This window comes from Macrotis lagotis, chromosome 1, assembly GCF_037893015.1.
Source record: "Macrotis lagotis isolate mMagLag1 chromosome 1, bilby.v1.9.chrom.fasta, whole genome shotgun sequence".
Lineage (NCBI taxonomy): Eukaryota > Metazoa > Chordata > Mammalia > Peramelemorphia > Peramelidae > Macrotis > Macrotis lagotis.
The window spans coordinates 318,390,452-318,414,577 of record NC_133658.1 but is presented as its reverse complement, the minus strand read 5'-3'; the positions used below and the strand labels follow the sequence as shown (position 1 = coordinate 318,414,577).

The window sequence follows — 24,126 nt, the reverse complement described above, 5'->3', positions numbered from 1 at the left end:
TTTTTTTGTTTTACTAGTACCACATGTTTTGATGACTGTTGCATTATAATTTGGTATGACATCTGGAAGTGCGATACCATTTTTTGTTCCTGCTTACATAATAAGAGAGAGTTTAAAGTACTTGAAAAACCACATGAAATAACTAAAGCAACTTTAATTAAAAAAAATCTTCATTAAAAGCACAAAAACAGCATACCTTAGCTCTACAAAGCTCTTAGATATTGCCTTGGGATAATTTCCGGTTGTTGCAAAAACTTGTTTTCATTTTATTCTATCATGAAGACAAGAAAATATTTGATGCTTGAAAAATTAATTTCTGCTCTTTATAAGCCCTAATTTGATAATTAGCTAGGAACAGTTAATTAGTCCTCTCCTTATGTGTTTTTATATTTTCTCAGAAAAGGCATCTTCTGTCTTGTTTATTATTCTATTTAAATATGAAAGTCCAGCAGTTTTGATAGTTTTGTGTTTGTCACATGCCAACCACCCCTCACTGGAATGTTGGGGCAAAATCTTCTCCATATATTTTGCAAAGACTTATCTCTGGCAGCATTCTTTAATTTTAGTTAATCTTACATTAATTTAATTATTAAATTAATTTAAATAGCTTAAACATTTTTATAAATGAATGAGAAATCTCTATTTCAACTACAATATGTCTGCTGTTAACTTTAAACTTGAAGTTTTTAATCCTAGAATCTGTTAACTTTTAAAAAAATATATTTTATTTACTGTCTTTGAATATAATTAGTTTCCTTTGTAATTCTGTGTATTTTATTTCATGCATTTATTTTGTGAATTTATACATTATTTTGAAAAAAGTGTCTGTGAATTTTACCAGATTCCCAAAAGAGTGCATGATTCAAGAAAAGCTTAAGAATCCCTACCCTAAATGCACCTCTCATAGAAGACATCAACTATTTATCTTTTTTCAGTTAGAAATTGTGAAGATTAAGTAATCTTTGCTTTAATAGTGTTTCTTCTATGATATAGGCCTTATTTTAATTCAAAAGTGATTTATCTGTCTCCTAGGAATCTGAAGGGTTTGGTGACAAACTATCACTGAGGCAGAGAATGAACTTACTTTCCCAGATGAGCTCGGCTCCTATTGATTGTTTGTTTAAGGTGAGACACCCATGATTCTCTGTAGTTAAAGACAATGCTGTGTGTTTGTCTTTTCAAATCCAGAAAGCTGACTCTTGGTAATTGGGAGTTATAAATTCTCATTTGGTTTTTATTGAGGCATTTATTCTGTCCCTATTCCTTTGCTGTCAGTCAGAGAGCATTTATTTTTTTATTGTTATTTATTTTTTTAGGTTTTTGCAAGGCAAATGGGGTTAAGTGGCTTGCCCAAGGCCACATAGCTAGGTAATTATTAAGTGTCTGAGACCGGATTTGAACCCAGGTACTCCTGACTCCAAGGCCAGTGCTTTATCCACTATGCCACCTAGCCACCCCCAGAGAGCATTTATTAAGGGCCTGCCCTGTGCTAGGGGATACAAAAAAAGAGGCAAAAGCAATCCTTGTCTCTCATGGGGGGGAGAGAGAGAGAGAGTGAGTAAACAACTATGTTTAAACAAGTTATATGCAGAATAAATAGGAAATGATTAAGAGAGGGAAGGAAATAATTAAGAGATTAGAAATCCATCCTGTAGAGGATGGTGTTTTAGATAGGGCTTGAAGGAAACCAGGTAAGTCAGTAGACAGAAATGAGGAAGGAGAGCACTCTAGACCTGGAGGACTAGAAAGAGAAAATCTTCAAGTTTGAGAAGAGAGTGTTTTGTTTATGGAATAGCATGAAGGATAGTATCACTGGATTGAAATTTCTTGTGTAAAATGAGAGTAATACATGTCAGGGAAAGAGGTATAAGAAGAGTGCAAAGGTTGTGGAGGGGAGGGATCTACATTAGATTATAAAGAGTTTTTATCCTTAGTGATAGGGAGCTACTGGTGTTATTGAGTGGGAGACAGACATTATTGGACCTATGAAAATGATTTTGATGCCTGATTGGAAGAAGTATTGGAGTAGGAAGAGACTTGAGGCAGGTAGAATTATTAGCCAGTTAGTGGCCAGAGTGGTGGCATGTCAGAGGAGAGAAGGACACATATTCAAGAGAAGTTGCAGAAGTAAAATTGAAAGGCCTGGGTAACAGATTGGATGTTGGGGATGGAGATATTGAAGAGTCAAGAAGGACATCGGACATCTAGGTTATAATAGGGAACATAGGAAGGAGAGAGGCTTTGGGGGAAAGATAATGCTAAAATCTGTTGTGGGGTAAAACTTTGAAGATAGGGAATGACTGTTTTCTCAGTACAAGAACATTAATTTAGTATTGAGTTTAATTTCTCTACCTCTCAACTCAGTCACTTGAGCCAGTTAAATAATTTAAAAGCTTTGAAAGTAGAGCTCTACAAGCTGAAAATTTGAACTCAAGCAACATTAGATAAATTACATTATTTGTTTGACTGTATTTTATAATGTCTCCTATTTTCTGGGTTTATTGTAGCACATTGCTTCAGGAAACCAGGAAGAAGTAGAAAAACTTTTGGGTCAGGATGATCATGATAAAGACACTGTTCAAAAAATGTGCCATCCTCTCTGCTTCTGTGACAACTGTGAGAAATTGGTCTCTGGGTAAGATGTCCTTGAGGATAACACACTGCTTAGGAACATTTATTTTGAAAACATTGTGAATTAGTATAGTGGAAAGAGTGGCTAAGTTTTAATATTAGCTCTGTCACTTATTAGTCATATAACAACATTAGGCAAACTTAGGACTTTGAAAAAAATTTACTTAAGTTTTTTAAATTTCATATGTAAAATGGGGCTAATCCCACTTGGCTTTTACATCTCACAGGTCATTATACAAGCAAGATAGAAACAGAGAGCATGAAATAATTGCTGTGTGCTAGGTTAGTATTTGAAACTTTTGTAGACTGTAATGTGCTATATAGGTGTTTTTTGTTTTTTGTTTTTTGCAAGGCAATGGGGTTAAGTGACATGCCCAAGGTCACACAGCTAGGTAATTATTAAATGTCTGAGATGGAATTTGAACTCAGGTCCTTCTGACTCCAAGGTCAGTGTTCTAACCACAGTGCCACCTAGCTCCCCTCTTCCTGACTTTTAATAGGAACAAGAAGCCTGCTGCATAGTAACAGAGCATGTCATTTTGCTAGTTAGAGGAAGTTTTTTTCAGGCATTTTCTGGAATGGAAGCAATTTCCTCCATTTCTTGTGACTCTACCCATTCTTCTATTCCTTCTCATTTCCTGGTAAACCAAATTGTATGTGTGTTTTACCCTTCTTGTCTGCCTCAGATGAAACTGAGGATCAGGCGATGTTAGAATATTCTTCTCACACCTTCCTCTTCACGCCTTTTATTTTTTCTTTGTCATCATCAAAATGCAACTAAATGATTACTGAGTCATTTGTCATATTTCACTTCCTCTTTGATCTTTGTTAACACTAAGATTCTAAAGTGACACTTGTTTCTTCTCATTTAAGAATGTAAATACTTCATCCTTATGTAGTTCCCTCCACTTGATCAAACATATTTACCTTTTTTTATGTTTCTCTCAATTCCTGTGTTAATATTTTAGTGTTTTTACTATTCTATTCTATTTCTTCCACTACTCACTATTCAATAGGATTGCTTAGAAGTCCTGTTTTTCATTAAAGGGCCATTTTTTCCCTTGCAGGAGAAAACTATTCAGTTTGGCTGAATAATTCATTCTTCCTTTTTTTGGTTTTATTTATTTTTGAAAGGCATTGGGGTTATTAAGTGACTTGCCCAAGGTCACACAGCTAGGTAATTATTAAGTGTCTGAGGCCAGATTTGAACTTAAATCCTCCCAACTCCAAGGCTGGTGCTCTATCCACTACACCACCTAGTTGCCTCTGAATAATTCATTCTTAGTTGTAAAATTTTATTTTCTTCTTTTTGGAATATCATATTCCAAGTTCTTCTCTTCTTTTAAAAAAATTATTTATTTTCCAGTTATATACAAAGGTAGTTTTCAGCATTCATTCTCTTTTTCTATGACTCTCCCTTTCCTCTCCCATCCCCATGGCAGCAAACGATCTGATGTTGTACCTGTATAATTGTGTTTAATATATTTCCATATTAGTCATATTGTAATCCCTCTTTTTTTTTTTTTAAGGATATTTTGCAAGGCAATGGGGTTAAGTGGCTTGCCTAAGGCCACACAGCTAGGTAATTATTTAAGTGTCTGAGGTCGTATTTGAACTCAGGTACTCCTGACTCTAGGGCCGGTGCTCTATCCACTGCGCCACGTAGCCACCCCTACCCCCTCTTCTTTATAGTTAACAATCCTTGTGATTCTGATTATGGCTTCTTGGAATTTGAACTCTCTTTCTGGATGTTTCCTATATTTTTTCTTTGACTTGGAAGTCTTTGATTTTTCTTGAACTATTTTTGGAGATTCCTTTCCAAATGTAATTTGAAATATAATATCCAGGATTTGTTATTATAATGGCTTTATGGTATCCATTGATTTTCCAGATCAGTTGTTTGCGTTATCAGATAGCTTACATTTTCTTCTATTTTTTTCAGTCTTTTGATTTTATTCTATTTCCTGTTCTCTAATGGAGTCATTGATTTCTGTTAGGTCTCCCAATAGACCTGTCTCTTGGGTAAGGTTCACTGTTTCTTTTCTAATCTATTTGCTTTCAGGTTTTTACTGAGGAACTTCCTTTTTTATTTTTTATTTCAGTTTTTTTCCACAGGTGCTTTTATTTTTTATTTGTTGTTTCATTTCTCCTGGGTATCCATGTAGTCCTCTTGGAAAAATCCCTTTTTCTCCTCACACTTATTACAGAATTACTTTTTTGTGATATCTCTTGACTTTAAAAACATTTGATTGGGGCAGCTAGGTAGCGTAGTGGATAAAGCACCGGCCCTGGAGTCAGGAGTACCTGGGTTCAAATCCTGTCTCAGACACTTAATAATTACCTAGCTGTGTGGCCTTGGGCAAGCCACTTAACCCCGTTTGCCTTGCAAAAACCTAAAAAAAAATTTGATAACTGGTTGTTAATTGCTTTTAATTTACTCATCACTTTAGCTTTAGTTCTTGAATTTGGAATTGAGGGGGAAAAAAAACAAACAGCGACATACTTGGAATTAAGAAACAAATTTGAGGCTTTTCCTGAAAATGAAGGGGTTAGACATCCTGAGCAGGGAGTAGCTTCTTGTTTTCCAAGTAAAGACAAAATACAGATTATCCTGAAAGGGTCAAAAAAAAGATGAAGCTATGAGAAATGTATAATAGTAGTTGTGATGAGGGTGCTGCTGAGGGTGATGAGGCAGCTGTTTAATCAGTCTAACAATAACAGTAGAGATTTGTAATTTTTCTTGTTTATGCTTGTAAGACTTGACAGTCTCCTTAACACCTGTGAAAACAGATAACTATTACTATTCTTGGTGGTTGAGGTAGTTTCAAATGGTACTATCAAAAGGAACACTAGAAAGCATTGCCAAAGGTTGTGATTCCTTAGGGACACAGTTGGTGCTTTTAAACCTGTTGCTTGGGAGAGACCAAGGACTGATTTGGAAGGTTAGACAGCTGGCTAAAAAGATGGTGTTTAAGATTGCGATTTGAATTTCTGAACCAGGGTTTAAAATATAAGAATTACATAATCTTGAACAAGTTTAGAGTACACATAGTAAAGAATGTGAGAATGTGTTTGGTCAGGTCTTTCAAATCTTTTCTAGAAGGCTTAAACTGAAAGAAGAAGAACAGTAACGATATCTAAAATTCAGCAGTAACATAATCCAAGAAAGGAACCAGTATTCAAGCCTGAGGCCTCTAATATTGACAAAGAAATGCACTAAATATGACCGACAAGTAAGATGAACTAGAGATTCTAATAATAGGAAGCGAATCTGATTTCAAAGATATTACTCAGACTTTGGAAGATGAAATTTATGACTAGAATATAGCTTTGGAAAAGTACAAGGGAGGAAAGGAGGCTATAATAGGTCAGGCTTGACTTAGAATGGGCTTGTAGTTCAAGTTTGGAATTAGAATGAAATGAGACACTGTCAAATTGAATTTCCTGAAACACATATTTGGCTGTATCATTCCTTTATTCAGTAAACTTCAGTGGCTCCTTATTATCTCCATTATCTCCTTATTTTGGCTTTTAAACCTTTCCTATCTTTTCACTTTTCTTAATTTTGCTTCCTTCCATGTTATCTGCTAACCAGTGACAAAGGGCTCTTTCTTCTTCCTTGCAGAAGACATTGTCTCCTACTCTGACCCTTTTCACTATCTGTCCCCCATGTCTGGAATATTATTCTTCACCTTTGCCTTCTAGTTTTCCTGGCACCCTTAAGGTTTCAGTTAAAGTTGTACCTTCTTGACACCACTTGGCTCTCCTCTGGTTCTTGCTTCATCATGTTTGGATGGAACAGATCCAGGGTCCCCCAGCTCCCCTCTCCTTTTTTGCAGCCTGCCAGCCCCTGGGACCAGCTGCCTCTTCCCTGCTGCCATCAGTTCCACCTCCCAGATCCACCAAAACTCCTCTCAGACTGAGTCCTCCTACTCCTACGTGTCCCTGGGTTTATATTTCAACTGGGAAGATGTCACCCTTCCCAGGGTATCATATTTTTCCTGGGAGCTGGTAAAGGACAAACATAAGGGTGCCAAACACCTCATATGGTTCCAGAACCAGTGTGAGGGCCATATCTCCTCCTGTCCAAGATGAGTGGGGTTGCAGGTTGGTCCCATTGAGGCTGCCCTGAACCTGGAGAAGGGCTTGAAGCAGGCCCTCCTAAAGCTGCATGCCCTGGGCTCCAGCCAAGGGAAACTGCAGCTCTGTGACTTCTTGGAGAGCCATTACCTGGACAAGGAGGTGAAACTCAAGCACCTGAGTGACCACCTGACCACCCTGTACCACTTGCAGACCAACCCTTAGGTGGGGCTGGGCAAGCCTGTTCAAGAGGCTGAGCCTGAAACATGACTAGGGAAGCAGCTGGGCCAGCAGCTCCCAGCCCCAAGAGAAGATGGGGCTGTACACACAATAAATAAAGATTGCTTATTCCATCAAAAAAAAAATTTTGTACCTTCTTCAAGAAGCCTATATAGTCCTCCTTGATCTTACCACTCCAAGAGTACCTCCAATTTATCCAGTCTGATTACAATTGCATGTTTGCATGTTGTCTTCCCAATTAGATGCAAGATTCTTGAGAACAGGATTTTTTTTGACTTTTCTTTGTATCTCCAGTGCTTTTCTTTTTTCTTCATTTTTATTTTTTTTGCAAAGCAGTGGAGTTAAGTGATTTAGCCAAGGTCACACAGCTAGGTAATTATTAAGTGTCTGAGGTCACATTTGAACACAGGCACTCCTGACTCCAGGGCCAGTGTTCTATCCACTGCCCCACCTAGCTGCTGCTCCAGTGCTTTATACACAGTGCCTGGCTCATAATAAATGGTATTTGACTGATTAACTCAACAGACAAACAGACTGGAAAGAGGAAGGGAGAAGAGGAATAAAAGGGAGAGTAGATTAATAGATTAATCCTAAGCAAAATAAACTTTCAAAGATGTAAAAATTATATTTTTTTGGCAAAGAATTGCAAACTGAGATGGTGCCTATTAAGTGAAGAATGGTTGAAAGATATATAAATGTTATAAAAAACAATTGTCTTGTAAGAAATGATAAAGGGAATGGTTACAGAGGAAACTGGAAAGAACTGAATGAACTGAGGAAAAGTGAAGTGAGTAGAACTAAGATAACAATTTCTGGATTGACAGCAATATTCTAAAAGCAAATAGGTTTGTTTTTTTTTTAAATTCAATTTTATTTTTATTTTCAGGTTTACATTCTTTCCCTTCCATCTCAACCCTTTCCCCTATTGAGAAAAAAAGAAAAATAAGATCTTGTTAACAAAATGTTTAATTGAGGAAAGCAAATTCCTACTTTGATCATGTCCAAAAAACATATATCTCATTCACTCTGAGTCAGTTATCTCTATTAGGAGGCAGGCAGCATATTTTATCATGAGGCTTCTGGAATTGCAGATGGTTATTATGTTGTTATTTATATGTTCTCCTGGTTCAACTCATCTCATTCAGCATCAGTTCATACAAGTCTTCTCAGGTATTTCAAACTGTCCTTTTCATCATTTAAAAAAATTTAACTTTCATTTATTTGTTTATTCAACTACATGCAAAGGTAGTTTTCACCATTTTTTATAAGATTTTGATGTTTACATTTTCTCCCCCCCCTCTTCCCTACCCCTGACAGAAAGCAATCTAATATAGGTTCTACATGTTTAACCATGCTAAATGTAGATTCGTAGTGATCCCATTCTTCCTTTTTGTCACTTCTAACAGTATACTAATATTCCATTACAATCATATACCATATCTTGTTCAGCCATTCCCCAATTGTCTGACATTTCCTCAATTTCTAGTTCTTTGCCACCACAAATAAAAGCTAACATAAGTAATTTTGTACTTCCAGGTCCTTTTTCTTTGATTTCTTTAGGGTATAGATCTAGTAGAGAGAGATACCACTATGTTAAAGGATATTTAATTTAATTACTTTTATAAGTAATTATAAGTAATAAGTTTAATTACTTTTTTGGGCATAATTTCAAACTGCTTTGTAGAACGACTTGACTAGTTCACAATTCCAAGTGTGTTAATGTACTTGTTTTTCTGCTATCCCTCCGGCATTTGCCAGTTTCCTTCTTTTTGGTCAAGTTTGCCAATCTGATGGATGTGAGGTGGAACTTCACAGTTTTTTAAATTCTTATTTCTCTAGTTAATAGTACTTTAGAACTTTTTTTTTTCATATTGAAGGCTACAGCAGAGGATAAAGTCAAGAACTATGAGAAGCTGTGAAATATTTTCAACATTCAATCAAATATGAGGCACAACAGTGACAAAGCAGAGGATAACATCTGAAGAAAGTGTTTGTAGTACCTGAGGAGCTGAAGGATTACTTTTAAGGCATAAAGACAAAGCAAAAAGCCAGTGAAAGAGGCTTTAAATGACAACAGGGAAGAGACAGTGAAGTTAAGGAGAGAATCCAGAGAAAAAGAAACTGCACAAATGGCTTATGATCATTGTCATGGAAAAGCTTACCATTCAGTAGAATTATGTGGCTGGGTTGGAGAGAGCTAAGGAAGCACTCAACGAGATGGCCAAATAACAAATAAATGACTAGGGGAAAGTGAGAAGCTCTTCAGAACTCTTCTTGAATTAGCCATGTAGCACCAACCCTCCATCATTTACATAGATGAGGTGGATTCCAATCTCTGTGGATTTCAGAATGTGACTGAGAGTAAGGTTGCCCAGAATATCATGATGGTGTTCCTGGTCCAGATGAAGATGGTTGAGAACAACAATGATGGCACCTTGGCCCTGGGGGGACACAAAACATTCCATGGGTGTTGGATTCAGCCATTAGAAGGAGGTTTGAAACACAAATTTACATTTCATTACCAGAGGAAGCATCCTGGATGCAGATGTTTTGGGTGCATCTTGAGAATACCCCATGTAGCCTCACTGAGACCAACTTCCTTGAGCTAACTCACAAGACAGATGATACTTGGGAGCAGACATTAGCATTACTGTGTGGGATTCTTTCTTGCAGCCTATGCAAAAAGTGCAGTCAGCAACACCCTTCTAAAAGATCAGGACCCTTCTTGCACCAGTCCTGACCCCTGCTTTCCAGAAGACCCTATTCTCCTGGATCCATTGAGATGACTTGGATAGAACTACTGGAGCTGTGCTGTGCATCTCTGACATGCTTCAGTCTGGCCACCATCTAACTCATCATCGTTGCAGAAGACCTGAAAGTGAAGAAATTCTCAGAGGCTTTTGGAGCGGTTAGAAGCTTCTATTAGGGTGATGATGAAGGGGGAGATTGACTAGAGAAAGTCCACAGCACTTCCTCTCCCCAAGCCAACAACCAGACAGGGTTGCATGGGGCTAATTCCACTCACAACAGAATACACCTTGTTGTCAGGTGATTAGCTGGGAAGCAAAGAGGATGGGCTTCTTCTATTGCCTCAGAGACAGCTGATACATGATGAATCCTGGGTCTGTCATGTTTCCTCTGTTCCAAATGTTTATTTCTCCTTTCCCTAATTCTTCCGTCTTCTGGTTTTTTTTTTAACTTTTTTTGGGGGGGAATTATTCTAAATTAATGCTATTTAGACTTTTGTCTTGTTTGTAAATAAAAATAGAATCATCTGAAATCTTAACAAAGAAAAAAAGAGCAGTAATATAAGGAACATTACATTTTATAATGACCATAGCTGATGAGGAAAGTTAAATATAATAATTTTTTTTAATTTTTAAAGTTGTTTCACAGGGAAAGAAATCAAAGGGGTAGGACTGCTATTTGGAATGGGACAGTAACAAGCTGTCATCAGAAAGAGGGCAGGAGCTGCTCAGGATTTATTTTGCATCTGTTTTTTTTTCTGCCAAGGAGAGAATGATCTTTGGAATGAAAATTTAGAACAAAAATGACTAATAGGGAGATGATATCCAACAAGTTTTTTTTTTTAGTGTTCTAATTTTCCCATATATTCTCCAACATTTATCATTTTCCTTTTTTGCATTGTATTTAATATTTATTTATTTTCATTTTGTACAAATAATGTTTTTTTATACATTAATAAAATATTCTTGTTTAAGAGTAAACAAAATACCCCCTCCCCCAAAAAATATAGATTCGCTTGAGTGATAAAGGGGAGAGAAAAAATTAAAATTAAAATAAAAAAATAATAGTAATAATTGTAGGTATGGCCAGGTGGCGCATTGGATGGAGCACCAGCCTTGGAGCCAGGAGTACCCAAGCCCATATCCGACCCCATACACCCAACAATCACCTAGCTGTGTGATAAGCAAGCCACCCCAACCCCACTGCCCTTCAAAAACCAAAAAAAAGAAAAAAAAAGACACAAAATAAAATAAAATAGTAATAATAGTAGGGGCAGCTAGGTGGTGGACAGAGCACTGGCCCTTGAGCCAGGAGTACTTGGGTTCAAATCCGGCCTCAGACACCCAATGATCACCCTGCTATGTGGCCCCAGGCAGGCCACCCAGCCCGGCCACCCAGCCCCATTTGCCCTGCACCCCCTCCCAAAATAATAATAATAAAAAATGTGCTTCAGTCTGTGTTCCAACACCACCAATTCTGTCGTGGGTGGATCATATTCTTTATGATAAGTCCGTCAAAAAAATTTACTTCCATATTTTTCCACCGTTGCCATTGGCTGATCGCAACTCCCTCCTTTCGTATTTCTCCACTACCATGTACTATATTTTCTCTCTCCTTTCACTCTGACTCTGCTGTAGGGTAGCTGAGTGGCACAGCAGACAGATCCCTGGCCCTGGGGCCAAGAGGTCCTGAACCTCCATACCACCCCTTAGGCCCAGCATCCACCTGGCTCTATGGTCCATATCATTGCAATAGCTCATTGTAATAAACAAACATCTTATTATATGAAATATCTTGGCTTATTCCCCCCTCTCCTTTTTCTTTCTCCTATTACATTTCCTTTTTTTCTATTGACTCCATTTTTACACCATATTTTATCTTCAAATTCAGCTTTCTCCTGTGTATCATCTATAAAATCTTCTACCTGCTCTGTTAATTGAGAAGTTCATGAGTATTATCAGTGTCTTTTTTCTATATAGGAATACATGCAGTTCATCATCATTAAGCCTCTCATATTTTCCCCTTCTCCAATTTCTATGCTTCACATTCTGTTCAGCTCTGGCCATTCCAACAGGAACATTTGAAATTCCCCTGGTTCATTGAAAGTCCATCTTTTTCCCTGGAAGAGGATATTCATTTTTGCTGGGTAGTTGATTCTCGGTTGAATGCTAAGCTCTTTTGCCTTCTGGTATATTATATTCCAAGCCCTACAAACTTTTTTTTTAATGTTTATTCTCATTTTGTACAAATAATTTTTTTACATTAATATTCTTGTTTAAGAGTAAACGAAATACCTCCTCCCCCCATAAATATAGACTTGCTTGAGCGATAAAGTAAAGAGGAGAGAAAAAAATTAAAATTAAAAAAAAATAATAGTAATTGTAGGTATGGCCAGGTGGTGCAATGGACAGAGCAGTCCTGGAGCCACGAGCACCTGAGCACACATCCGGCCCCGTACACCCAACAATCACCCAGCTGTGTGACATGCAAGCCACCTGAACCCCACTGCCCTGCAACCCCCCCAAAAGACCCAAAATAAAATGAAATAGTAATAATAGTAGGGGTGACTGGGTGGCGGATAGAGCATTGGCCCTTGAGCCAGGAGCACCTGGGTCCAAATCCGGCCTCAGACACCCAACAATCACCCTGGTATGTGGCCCCAGGCAGGCCACCCAGCCCCATTTGCCCTGCACCCCCCAAAAAATAATAATAAAAAATGTGCTTGAGTCTTTGTTCTAGCACCACCAGCTCTGTCGTGGGTGGATCACATTCTTTAGGATAAATCCATCACAAAAGTTACTTCCATATTTTTCCACCGTTGCCATTGCTGATCGCAACTCCCTCCTTTCGTATTTCTCCACTACCATGTACTATATTTTCTCTCTCCTTTCACTCTGACTCTGCTGTAGGATAGCTGAGTGGAGCAGCAGACAGATCCCTGGCTCTGGGGCCCAGAGGCCCTGAGCCCCCATACCATCCCTTAGGCCCAGCATCCACCTGGCCCAATGGTCCTGGACAGGCCATCCAATCCCAGCCCCTTGCAAGAAGTAAAAAAGAAAATGTGTTATATCTGACCACTCTCCCCCATGGTCCATCCTCTCCTCTATCACTCACATCCCCTCCTTCCCCCTGTCCCCCCCTCTCCTTCTTACTCTAGATGCCTATACCCCATTGAGTATATATGCTGTTTCCTTTCCTAGCCTCCTCTGATGAGAGCGAAGATTCCCTCATTCCCCCTTGCCTCTCCCCCCTTCCATATCATTGCAATAGCTCATTGTAATAAAGAAAAATCTTATTATATGAAATATCTTGGCCTATTCCCCCTCTCCTTTTTCTTTCTCCCATTACATTTCCTTTTTTTCTATTGACTCCATTTTTACACCATATTTTATCTTCAAATTCAGCTTTCTCCTGTGCTTCAACTATAAAAGCTTCCTCTACCTGCTCTATTAACTGAGAAGGTTCATATGAGTATTATCAATGTCATTTTTCTATACAGGAACATATGCACTTCATCATCATTAAATCCCTCATATTTTCCCCTTCTCCTCCAATCTCTATGCTTCACCTGAGTCCTGTATCTGAAGATCAAACCTGTTCAGCTGTGGCCATTCTAACAGGAACATTTGAAATTCCCCTGGTTCATTGAAAGTCTATCTTTTTCCGTGGAAGAGGACATTCAGCCTTGCTGGGTAGTTGATTCTAGGATGCATTCTAAGCTCTTTTGCCTTCTGGTATATTATATTCCAAGCCCTCCGAGCTTCCAATGTAGTTGCTGCTAAGTCCTGTGTGATCCTGACTGCAGCTCCACGATATTTGAACTGTGTCCTTCTGGCTGCTTGTAATATTTTCTCTTTGACTTGGGAGTTCTGGAACTTGGCTATAATATTCCTGTGGCTTGTTTTTTTTGGATCTCTTTCTCTGGGGGATTAGTGGATTCTCTCCATTTCTATTTTGCCCTCTGCTTCTAGAATATCAGGGCAATTTTCCTGTAGTAATTCTTTGAAAATGATGTCAAGGCTCTTTTCCTGATCATGACTTTTTAGGTATTCCTATAATTTTTAAATTATCCTTCCTAAGTCTGCTTTCCATATCAGTTTTTTCAATGAGATATTTCACATTTTCTTCTAATTTTTCATTTTGTTGGTTTTGAAGTATTGATTCCTGATATCTGGTAAATTCATTAATCTCCCTGAATTCTATTCTTTGTCTGAAGGATTTGTTCTCCTCAGAGAGTTTTCTTATCTCTTTTTCCATCTGCCAATTTTGCTTTTTAAAGCATTCTTCTCCATAACTTTTTTTTTTAGTCCTCCATAACATTTTGAACTGTTTTATCCATTTGACCTAAGCTGGTTTTTAGCATGCTATTTTCTTCAGCATTTTTTTGGATTTCCTTGACTAGGCTGCTGACTTCATTTTCATGTTTTTCCTGTGTCTCTCTCATTTCTTTTCCCAGGTTTTTCTTCTAACTCCCTCATTTGGTTTTCAAAGTCTTTTTTGAGCTCTGTCATAGCCTGAGCCCAATTTCTGTTTTTCTTGGAGTCTTTAGATGCAGGAGCTTGTGCTTCCTCATCTTCAGACTGAGTGTTTTAATCCTTCTTGGGCTCACAGGCAAAATATTTCTCAATGGTGTTCCTGTTTTTTCTCTGCTTGCTCATTTTCCCAGCCTAAGGCTGAGGTTCCTGAGCTTTTGGGACACTCCCACAAGGGTCTCAGTGTGTGAGGCTCTGTCCTCCCTCCTGGTCTGTGAATGACCATACGCGCCCTGCTCTGCCACGGGGCTGAGGTGGAGGGGGCCCTGCTGTTCTATGGGGGTGCCTAGACTGTGATCAGGATCTGAATGTGGTCAGAACCCCAGAGTCCTGTTCCAGGGGCAGAGCTTGGCAGTTTCTCTTCACTCCCCTCTCTAGGTTCAATAGGCTTATGCCCTGGGGGCTCCTGCTTACTGTCTCTACCTGCTTCTGTTTCCTGGATCTGGACTGCCTTAGCCATGCTGCTAGCTGTGTGCCCTGGGGGCTGGGCTTCATGTGCTCACTCTGGCAGAGGTCCTCCCACTGTTCCCCCAAGTTGTGCCTGGTGCTCCCCAGGGTGTAGATCAGGAAACTCCCCCTCGCTGCTGTGATCCACGGTTCCCAGCACCCTGGGGCTGCTCTGGGAGGCTGAAGTTCTTTCGCTGTGGCGGGCCACCCCTCTGATCTGGGGGAGCAGAGCCTTTCTGCTCTTTTCCAGGTTACCTTGAGTAGGAGAACTGCTTCACTGGGTCCCTCTGTGGGTTCTGTCTCTCGAAAATTTAGTTAGAGTCCTTAGTTTATAAGTTTTATGAGAGAGTGCCTAAGAGAGGATCCTCTCTTGTTGCCATCTTGGCTCTGCCCCTCTGATATCCAACAAAATTAACCAAATGCTGGGAGAGCACTTAGTTGCGCATGAGAAGTTCAAGATACCTGATCCAGATGAACTACATCTTTGATACTAGAAGATTCTGGGCCACTGCCAATGATCTTTGAAAAATCATAGAGAATGGGAAAGTGGCCACAGGATTTGAGAAGGGCAGATATGCCCTGATTTTTTAAAAAATGGAAGAGAAATCTATAAATTATAGGTCAATGAGCTTTTCTTTGATTAGTGGAAAAATTTTGGATTATCTTATAATTAAAGAATTGGTTAGTCATTATCTACAAAAGAAAACATGAGCCGATATTAAAATGAGTAGGCATGAATGGTTAAAGAATCCTGATGTAATCTAGAAGGAATAATTGAAAAATTATTATTTAAATGAAATTAATTTACATTTAAGTAGCTTTTCGCAAGTTTAGTTGCAAGTGTTGGTGCTTAGTGTTTATTTTATTTTTAGGGTTTTTTAATTTTTTTTTTTTTACAAGACAAATGGGGTTAAGTGGCTTGCCCAAGGCCACACAGCTGGGTAATTATCAAGTGTCTGAGATTGGATTTGAACCCAGGTACTCCTGACTCCAGGGCCCGTGCTCTATCCACTGCACCACCTAGCCACCCCTAGTGTTTATCTTTTAACATTAAAAAAAACATAAAGAGTGAATTGGGGCAACTAGGTGGTGCAGTGGATAGAGCACCGCCCCAGAGTCAGGAGGATCTAAGTTCAAATCTGACCTCAGACACTTAATAATTACCCAGCTGTGTGACCTTGGGCAAGCCACTTAACCCCATTACCTTGCAACCCCCCCCCCCCCCAGAGCCAATTGATTCATCAAGAAGTTATAGTAGACTAACTTTATTTTCTTTATTGACTAGGTACCTAAAGTAATAGATCTTAGATGTAGCAAAGTAGATGTAGAAAAAGCTTTTTTTTTGGTAAGGCAATGGGGTTAAGTGGCTTGCCCAAGGCCACCTAGCTAGGTAATTATTAAGTGTCTGAGGCCAGATTTGAACTTAGATCCTCCTGACTTCAGGGTTGGAGCTCTATCCTGTGCCACCATTCACCCTTGTAGGAAAAACATGATAAAGTCTTTGATACAGTTCATTTAGTCTAAAATTAGGTTATTTGGTTGAATGGTCAGACTCAAAGTAGAGTTCTTAGTGAATCAGTGTCAATTTGGAATGAATCTTTTCTTGGGGCTCTACTGTTTATGTATCAGTGAATCAGTAAATGCATAGATAGCACGCTTATCAATTTAGAGATTTGAAGAAGCTGAGAAGGCTAGCCTAATACATTGGAAGAACAAAATTAGGGTACAAAACTCTTGACAGGCTAGAACACTGAACCAAATGAAATAAGACGTTCAATAAGGATAATTATGTAATGTCTAATATTTAGGCTAAAGAAATGACCTTCCCTAGATGGAGGAGGTATGACTGAATATCAGTAAGCGTGAAAAAGATTTGAAGGCTTTAGTGAGCTGTAAACTTAATATGAATCAATGGTGTTGTAGAATGAAGAGAGTTAATATGATAACCTGAATTAAAAGCAAAAATAACTTTTTGAAAAAAAGAGAAAAGAGTCTTGCCTTGGTCAGACCCAGTCTTGATTTCAGTTCTAAGTACCATATTTTAGGAAGGATATTGATAAACTGAAGAGTATTTAGAAGAAAGCAGACTGGGATAATAGAAAATTTCATGTTCATGCACTAAGAAATCAGTTTAAGCAGCTTGGAGAAGAGTTCCTGTAACTCCTTGAAGCTGCGTTTAGAAGGAGGATTAGACTTGTTTTGGCTTATCCCAGAAAGCAGAACTAAGGGAAGTCTTTGGAATTATAAGAGGAAGCTTTGATCTTCTTTATCTTTAGAGCTGTTCCTCACTGGAGAAGGTTGCTCTGGAGGAAATGGATCCTTTTTCCTTGGGGGCTTTGAAGCAGAATGGAGGACTGCAGCAGGAGTTCTTTTTTAGGGTGTGGGTCCTTTAGCCTTGAGACACTAGTTTTAGAATTATAGGTTTTACCACCAAAATGATAACACTTGGACTGTGAAATTGATTCAGAAATAGTTTACCTGATGATTCATTTGTTTTGATGTTTTTCTTCTCTTCACTTCTGGTCTATAGGAGACTGAATGACCCTTCAATTGTCACTCCATTTTCCAGAGATGACAGGGGTTATACACCACTGCACATGGCTGCTGTTTGTGGTAGGTAGCTTTGGACCTTCTTCCTGGGAACCAATGTGGCTTTTGAAGGTGAAGGGAATTCATTGATTGGGGGCTTGTCTATTTTCTAGCCCAGTGTTTGGCGTCTGAAAGCAGCCAAATAAATCCCCAAATGTCCAATGCTTTGTCAGCTCACTCTTCAGTTGCTTTGGCCTTGGCCTTGATGGCTGATGAAATAATCTCTGTCTAGTTTGAAGAGCAGGTTGAGAGTCTTCCTGGAAAGCTCATGTTCAGTGTCATAATTAGTGTTGTGTAAGCATCAGTTCTTTCTATCCTTATTCTCCATTTTCTCTGCAGGTTGAGTCAGATGTAGGCAGCTATTCTCATAGAACAAACAACTATTCTTCTTGCCTCCTATTGCTCTGGATTGCTTCTTGCCAAAGACTATATACTTTTTTATGTCGTCAGAGAAATTTATATTCCTTAAATTTTTGTTATTTTGTAAAACTTATAAACTCAAAGATGTTTGAAGGATGTTTGTCACCTTGAATAACATAGAAGCTCTGACTCCTTTAAATATCATGATATTTAAAGGATGATAAAAAGGAAGTAAAGTTGGGATTTCCTGTTTCAGTTTGGAAAATCTTTGCCTTCTCTTTACTCTCCCCCCCCCCTTTCAGGAATTTAGATTTTATCTGTTTTGAAGCACTTGTTGTATTTTCTCCAGGGCAAGCGTCTCTTATTGATCTCCTGGTTTCTAAAGGGGCTGTAGTGAATGCAACCGATTACCATGGATCCACACCTCTGCATTTGGCTTGTCAGAAGGGCTATCAGAGTGTTACAGTAAGCAGTTTGCTGTTTCTGTAATGACTTCATATGATTTAAACACAGAAAAAAAAGAAGATACAGAGAAGGGAAGTTCATATTTGATTTTTGCTGTTTTCTTTAAACTTCATTCTATTCATGAAGGAGGTTTTACTTCCTGTCCTGGTACATCGTCTTCCTTACACTAATGAGGGCAGTTGAAAGGCAGAGCCAGTACAGTGGTGTGTACATAGTTCTGAGATTAGAGGCATAAATAACTTTTCTTGGGTTTGGAATAGTATAGACTTTATAGAACCAAGAAAATTCTTGATTTACTAATTTAAAGAACTTAGGTTTGAATGAATCATTTTCGTTCATGATAGTACCTAAAGAATTATAATAGGATGTCATTTGTACTTATACATTAATTTTCTGATGTTTATTATTGATTCTTTCCTTTTTAAGCTTCTATTGTTGCACTATAAGGCAAATACAGATGTTCAAGATAATAATGGCAACACAGCTCTCCATTTAGCCTGTACATATGGTCATGAAGATGTGAGTAGTTATTTTCTAATTAAGTCAACATTCTGATAGTATTATAATTAAGAGTTATTTTGTTTTAAAAAGTGAAACATTTTAATGTTGATTTTATTTGCCATTATCACCTATCTGTATTATTTCAGTAGCATTCTTAAATGCCTTCCCACTTTGACTCTCTTTAACTTACTAGTAATCTTTTATGCCAAAAACAGAATAATTGTCCGTGTGTGTGTGTGTGTGTGTGTGTGTGTGTGTATTGTCTCATGTATTTGACTTCTTAGTCTGGCATTCAAGGTCTTACACAAGATGATACCATATAGTCTTATGTCTTATTCCTCTGTGCACTCTATACTCCTGCCATACTAAATTGTTCTTTCTCTCCAAAGCATAGCAAGAGATGTCCCACTTACACAATCATGTGGTTATGGTATTTTCTATGCTTGGAATACCCCTCCTTCCCCTTCTTTTAAAGTACAGCTCAAATATCTCCTCCTTGAAGCCTTCTCTATTCTACCCCCAATTTTAGAAACAACTTCCTTCTCAGATCTCTCAAAACATTTTTGTTTTGTTAATGTATTTTTTCATATAATACTGTATATTTTAGTTTGTTTATATCTTATTTTCCTCATAGACTATATGTTCCATGATAAGCAGAGGCTTATCTAAAGTTTGTATCTTCTTATTGGCTTCTTTTCCTAGATTATGGTACTTGTGATTAGCAAGCCTATTTCCTAAAAGAAATCCAGCCTGATTTCCTTGTCTTCATCTTATTCTTCTGGCCCAGCATTGCTGCCCTTAGACATGTTGGTATTAACTCAGTGACTTCATGAACTTACCTCTACTCTGATGTTCAGTTTGCTTGTAACATCCTGATCAATAAGTGTTTTTTCATCCATTTTTCCTTTTCCTTTTTTCTTTTTCTTTTCAGTTCTAAATTTTCTTTTAAATGTTCTTCCTCCCTTCACTCTTTCTCCACCTCTTAAAAAGGTAAGAAAGGTGAAGCCTATTATATATATATGAAGTCATGAAAAATATTCTTGCATTAGTCACAATATGGAAAAAAACAAAAAAAGTGTTTCTATCTGAACTTAATAGTCCCATCATTTCTCTCTCTGGAGGCATATAGTATTTTTCATCATTGTCATAGATCACTGTATTGATCAAAGTAGCTAAGTCCTTCACATTAATAATCAATTCATTATTGTTATTATTCTGTATAATGTTTTCCTAGTTCTGCTCGCTTCCCTTTATTTTAGTTCATAGAAGTCTTCTCGAGTTTTTCTGAAGCCACCTCCTTCATCCTTTCTAACTGCATAATAAATATTCCATTACAGTTTTATACAACATAACTTGTTCAATCATTCCCCAGTTGGTAGGCATCCCCTCAATTTCCAATTCTTTGCCACAACAGAAAGAACTCCTATAAATACTTATTTTAAATATGGGTTCTTTTTCATTTTCCTTTGATCTCTTTAGCATATAGAGCTAGTAGGGGGATTGTTGGGTCATTTACTGTTTTATAGCCCTTTGGGCATAATTCCAAATTGTTCTTCAGAATGGTTGGACTATTTCATATCTCCATTAATGTTTTAATATCTCTATTTTTCCATATTCACACTAGCATTTACCATTTCTTTTTTCTGTTAGCTAATCTCATGGTTGTGAGGTGGTACATCATAGTTGTTTTAATTTGCATTTCTCTAATTGTTAGTGATTTAGAATATTTTTCATATGACTGCTGATTGCTTTGATTTCTTCTTCTGAAAATTACTTGTTGATATCAATTGAACATTTGTCAATTGAGGAATGACTCATATGTTTTATATTTTGGCTCACCTTTATTTGAGAAATGAGACTTTTATTAGAAAAACTTGCTGTCAGTTCCCCTCCCCTCCTAGTTTCCTGTTTTCCTTCTAATTTTGGCTGCATTGTTTTTATTTGTACAAACCTTTTTTTAATTTAATATAATTTAAATTATCCATTTTACCTCATGTGATCCTTTTTATCTTTTTTTGGTCATGAATCCTTATTCATAGATCTCAATGGTTTTTTTCCTCATTTTCCCTAAATTGGTTATTATACTGCCTTTTATGTTTAAATCATGTACCTATTTTGAGTTTTTCTTGGTATATGGTATGAGATGTTGGTCTTTTCTGCCAGTTTTTTTTTAGGTTTTTTTTTTTGCAAGGCAAATGGGGTTAAGGGGCTTGGCCAAGGCCACACAGCTAGGTAATTATTAAGTGTCTGAGACTGGACTTGAACCCAGGTACTCCTGACTCCAGGGCCAGTGCTTTATCCACTGCGCCACCTAGCTACCCCTTTTTCTGCCAGTTTTTTCCAGTCTTTTCCAGTTTGCCTAGTAGTGTTTTGTCAAATATATAAGTTCTTGCCCCAATATCTGGAATCTTTGAGTTTATCAAACACTAGGTTACTGTGGTTGTTCATTTCTTTATACAGTGTACCTAATCTAATCCATTGATCAGCCATTCTATTTCTTATCTCCTTTATTTTTTCCCAGTCCCATTGGTCAAACAAATCTTAGAAATACAGATTTCATCCAATTGGTCTTGTTTCAAGACCCAGTAGGTTTGGTGATAGATATGGGTTCATATTTGGGCTAACTTGGATTGCTTTGTCCCCAAAATACAAGGACTCCCCTCTCACCTACACTACCAAAGGCAATTTTGACCTTTAGTGGTTTAAAGGACTTCGATTTTTATATATCATCCTAATCTAATCTTTATATATCATCTAGTATTTGGATATTGACTTGCTCTTTTAAGATGCCAGTTTTGTTTTGAAAGATACCATCTGTATGTACTTCAAAAAACAATCTTAATCCTGTAACCCAAATTCCTTTTAAATTTAACCCTTTATTTATTGCTGTTATCTAATCACTGTATAGAATTAAAACATATTTGTTGGCATTACTAAGTAATGAGAAAATATAGAGAGTAAAAATCATGCTTATGATTTCCCAATTTCTTTGCAGTGTGTGAAGGCTTTAGTCTACTATGATGTGCATTCTTGCAGACTGGATATTGGTAATGAAAAAGGAGACACGCCTCTTCATATAGCTGCCCGCTGGGGCTATCAGGGCATAATAGAAGTATTGCTGCAAAATGGAGCCAGCACTGAACACCAGAATCGGATGAAAGAAACACCCCTGAAATGTGCATTAAACTCCAAGGTAGCATTTTTATTCTCTACATTTGAGTTCTTACAGTTTGTTTCCACAGATTTATCTTTTGTATTATTTAAAAAATGCAGACATATTTGGGGACAGAGTTTGGCTCATAACTTCTTAGTTGCATTTGGATGTTAATTATTAATTCACTTATATTTTCAAATTCCAAAGTACCTTTCTCCGTGAACCATCAAGGATTTTAAATACCCAGGTAAATCCTTTCTACCTAGGGCACAGATTGAAATTTTTAAAAAAGGGAAAAACAAAAGAAACAAAGCTCTGAAAAATCTTGAGGTAAAAACATAATTCTCATAAAAACTTTCCAGTTACTTTATAGTTTCTGTAATCTGCCCTAAAATAGTCATGCCATTATTTATATTTTTAGCATAAACATCTTTCACTCAAGTTTCTATACATTTGTTGTTTGAATGTAACCTGCTTTCTATTTAGAGCTATTAAATTGACTTCATTTTAAATATGATTCTTTTATTCCAGTAAGCCTTTTCATTAATGTGAAAAGCACTACTGTCCCAAAAACTTTATTCCTTGAAACATTCTCTGATCTTGAAACTTTTGGAAAACTAAATTCATATTTTCTGGCTCAGGTATAGTTGAATTTAGTTTTTTGGGGAAGGCCAAGTTGGAGTGGCCGAGAAAGCTTCTCCAGGGCTGCTTCTATTTGCATTTCTGAAAATTGAGATTTTTCTATTATTTTCTTAGTTAAGCTTGTCACTTTAAAGTTTTTTAAGTTTCCCCCAAATCCTCGATTTAGGATTTTTGTTTGTGGATAATAATTGGAGAGTTCATATTTTATACCACAGTGTATAATCAAATTAGAGTTATGTGGTCCTTTTAATATTTTGGATGATCTCTTTGTTGTTTTTTTATTTCTCTTTATTAAATTTTTTTTTTATAAAAACTAGATTGTATCTGTCATGGAAGCTAATCACCTTGCCTTTGAAAGAGGGAAGAGATCTTCTGAGGTAACTATGTGAATTGCCTCTTTCACTTTTTTAGTATTTAATGATAGGGGGCACTAAATCCTGTTATCTTTTCTTATTGTAGTCCCCTGTTCGTTCTCCTCTGTGTTCAGTGGACTCCATCAGTCAGGCCTCCTCAATCTCAAGCTTATCTTCAGCTTGTGTAGACTTAAGACAAGAAGAAATAAAAAATAATTATAAAGAGGTGAGCTTTCTAGAGGGGGTTGACATTTGGCTATTTAGGGCAGAGATTCCACTATTAAGAGCTTTCTTGCCTAGCAAAGATAATATATTAAATGAAGTATGGCCCTGGCAAAACACTTTATTTAACCTATATCTCACAATAATGTAGGAAATGTACCTATTTCTGTGAAACAAAAATAATATGATCTCTGAGATAGATCTGCTATGTGGCATATAGAAGTAAAAGCATTTGTTTATAGTTAGTTCTGTTATTTATTATAGGAGTGATAATCTTCAGTGAGCATTTAAATAAAAATTTATTTTATCTTGCTCTCTAATATAATACATAGCCTGTTACATAATACGGACTCTTCAACCCAGAGTATTAGTTCAGGTTAATATGATTAAGAATGCAGATCTACCACCAAAAGAAATATATTATACATGCTAAAGCCTATTACAGATGTCTTTTCAATTAGAAATGCTACCATTAACTTCCCTCACCATCAATAATTGAGAATTGATCATGAACCTTTCAGTAAGCATTTATAGAACTTATATATAATAAAAGTTCAAGGTAAATGAAGGTCAGTGTGTTTTCAAAAATCATTTAATCTTAACTTTACAGAAGTCAAATGATTACCTTACCTGATTATATCCCCCCTTTTTTAAAGGTAGAAAAACTTTTGAGAGCTGTTGCTGATGGAGATCTAGAAATGGTAAGTTCTTAGCATTACCTTAAATATAAAATAAAGAAATATAAATATAAATAAAATAAATATAAAAGTGAGTGACAGACAACCTTATTTCAAATCTGACTCTTACTACTTTTGTGAGCTTGGACAAATAATTTAACCTCTCTGTTCTGCAAAGTGAAGTTGAACTCATTGACCTTTAATCTCTTCTATCTTCTCCAGTGATCTTCTGCAGCATTTGATCTTATTGGCTAGCTCTTTCTTCTTGACACTGTATCTTTTTTCTACCTGTTTGACAGTTCTTAGTTTCCTTTTGGTAATAGTCATTTGCTGCTCCCCAAATTTAGTGTTCTTTCCCTTATACCACAACGACTCTTTCTTGTCTCTCAATCCCACACAACCACCTTTTTTTTGTGTGTATGTGATGGGGTTAAGATTTGAGATTCTACTTTCAAAACCTCCTTCCCCTTCTTTTTAATTATAGT

The 24,126-nt window shown here is 37.2% G+C and overlaps 1 protein-coding gene and 1 pseudogene across 1 annotated transcript in view; both read left to right on the top strand.

The window, feature by feature from the left end:
• The window catches only part of ANKRD27 (ankyrin repeat domain 27), an 88,701-nt gene that overhangs the window by 49,329 nt on the left and 15,246 nt on the right, over positions 1-24,126 (top strand). The window contains exons 14-22 of the mRNA XM_074211473.1: positions 1,033-1,125; positions 2,508-2,635; positions 17,209-17,291; positions 17,977-18,092; positions 18,519-18,611; positions 21,589-21,786; positions 22,707-22,766; positions 22,849-22,968; positions 23,621-23,665. Coding sequence (XP_074067574.1) covers positions 1,033-1,125; positions 2,508-2,635; positions 17,209-17,291; positions 17,977-18,092; positions 18,519-18,611; positions 21,589-21,786; positions 22,707-22,766; positions 22,849-22,968; positions 23,621-23,665 — 936 coding nt within the window. The remainder of the gene's footprint in view (positions 1-1,032; positions 1,126-2,507; positions 2,636-17,208; positions 17,292-17,976; positions 18,093-18,518; positions 18,612-21,588; positions 21,787-22,706; positions 22,767-22,848; positions 22,969-23,620; positions 23,666-24,126) is intronic.
• On the top strand, positions 6,978-9,732 carry LOC141505792 (vacuolar protein sorting-associated protein 4A pseudogene; annotated as a pseudogene).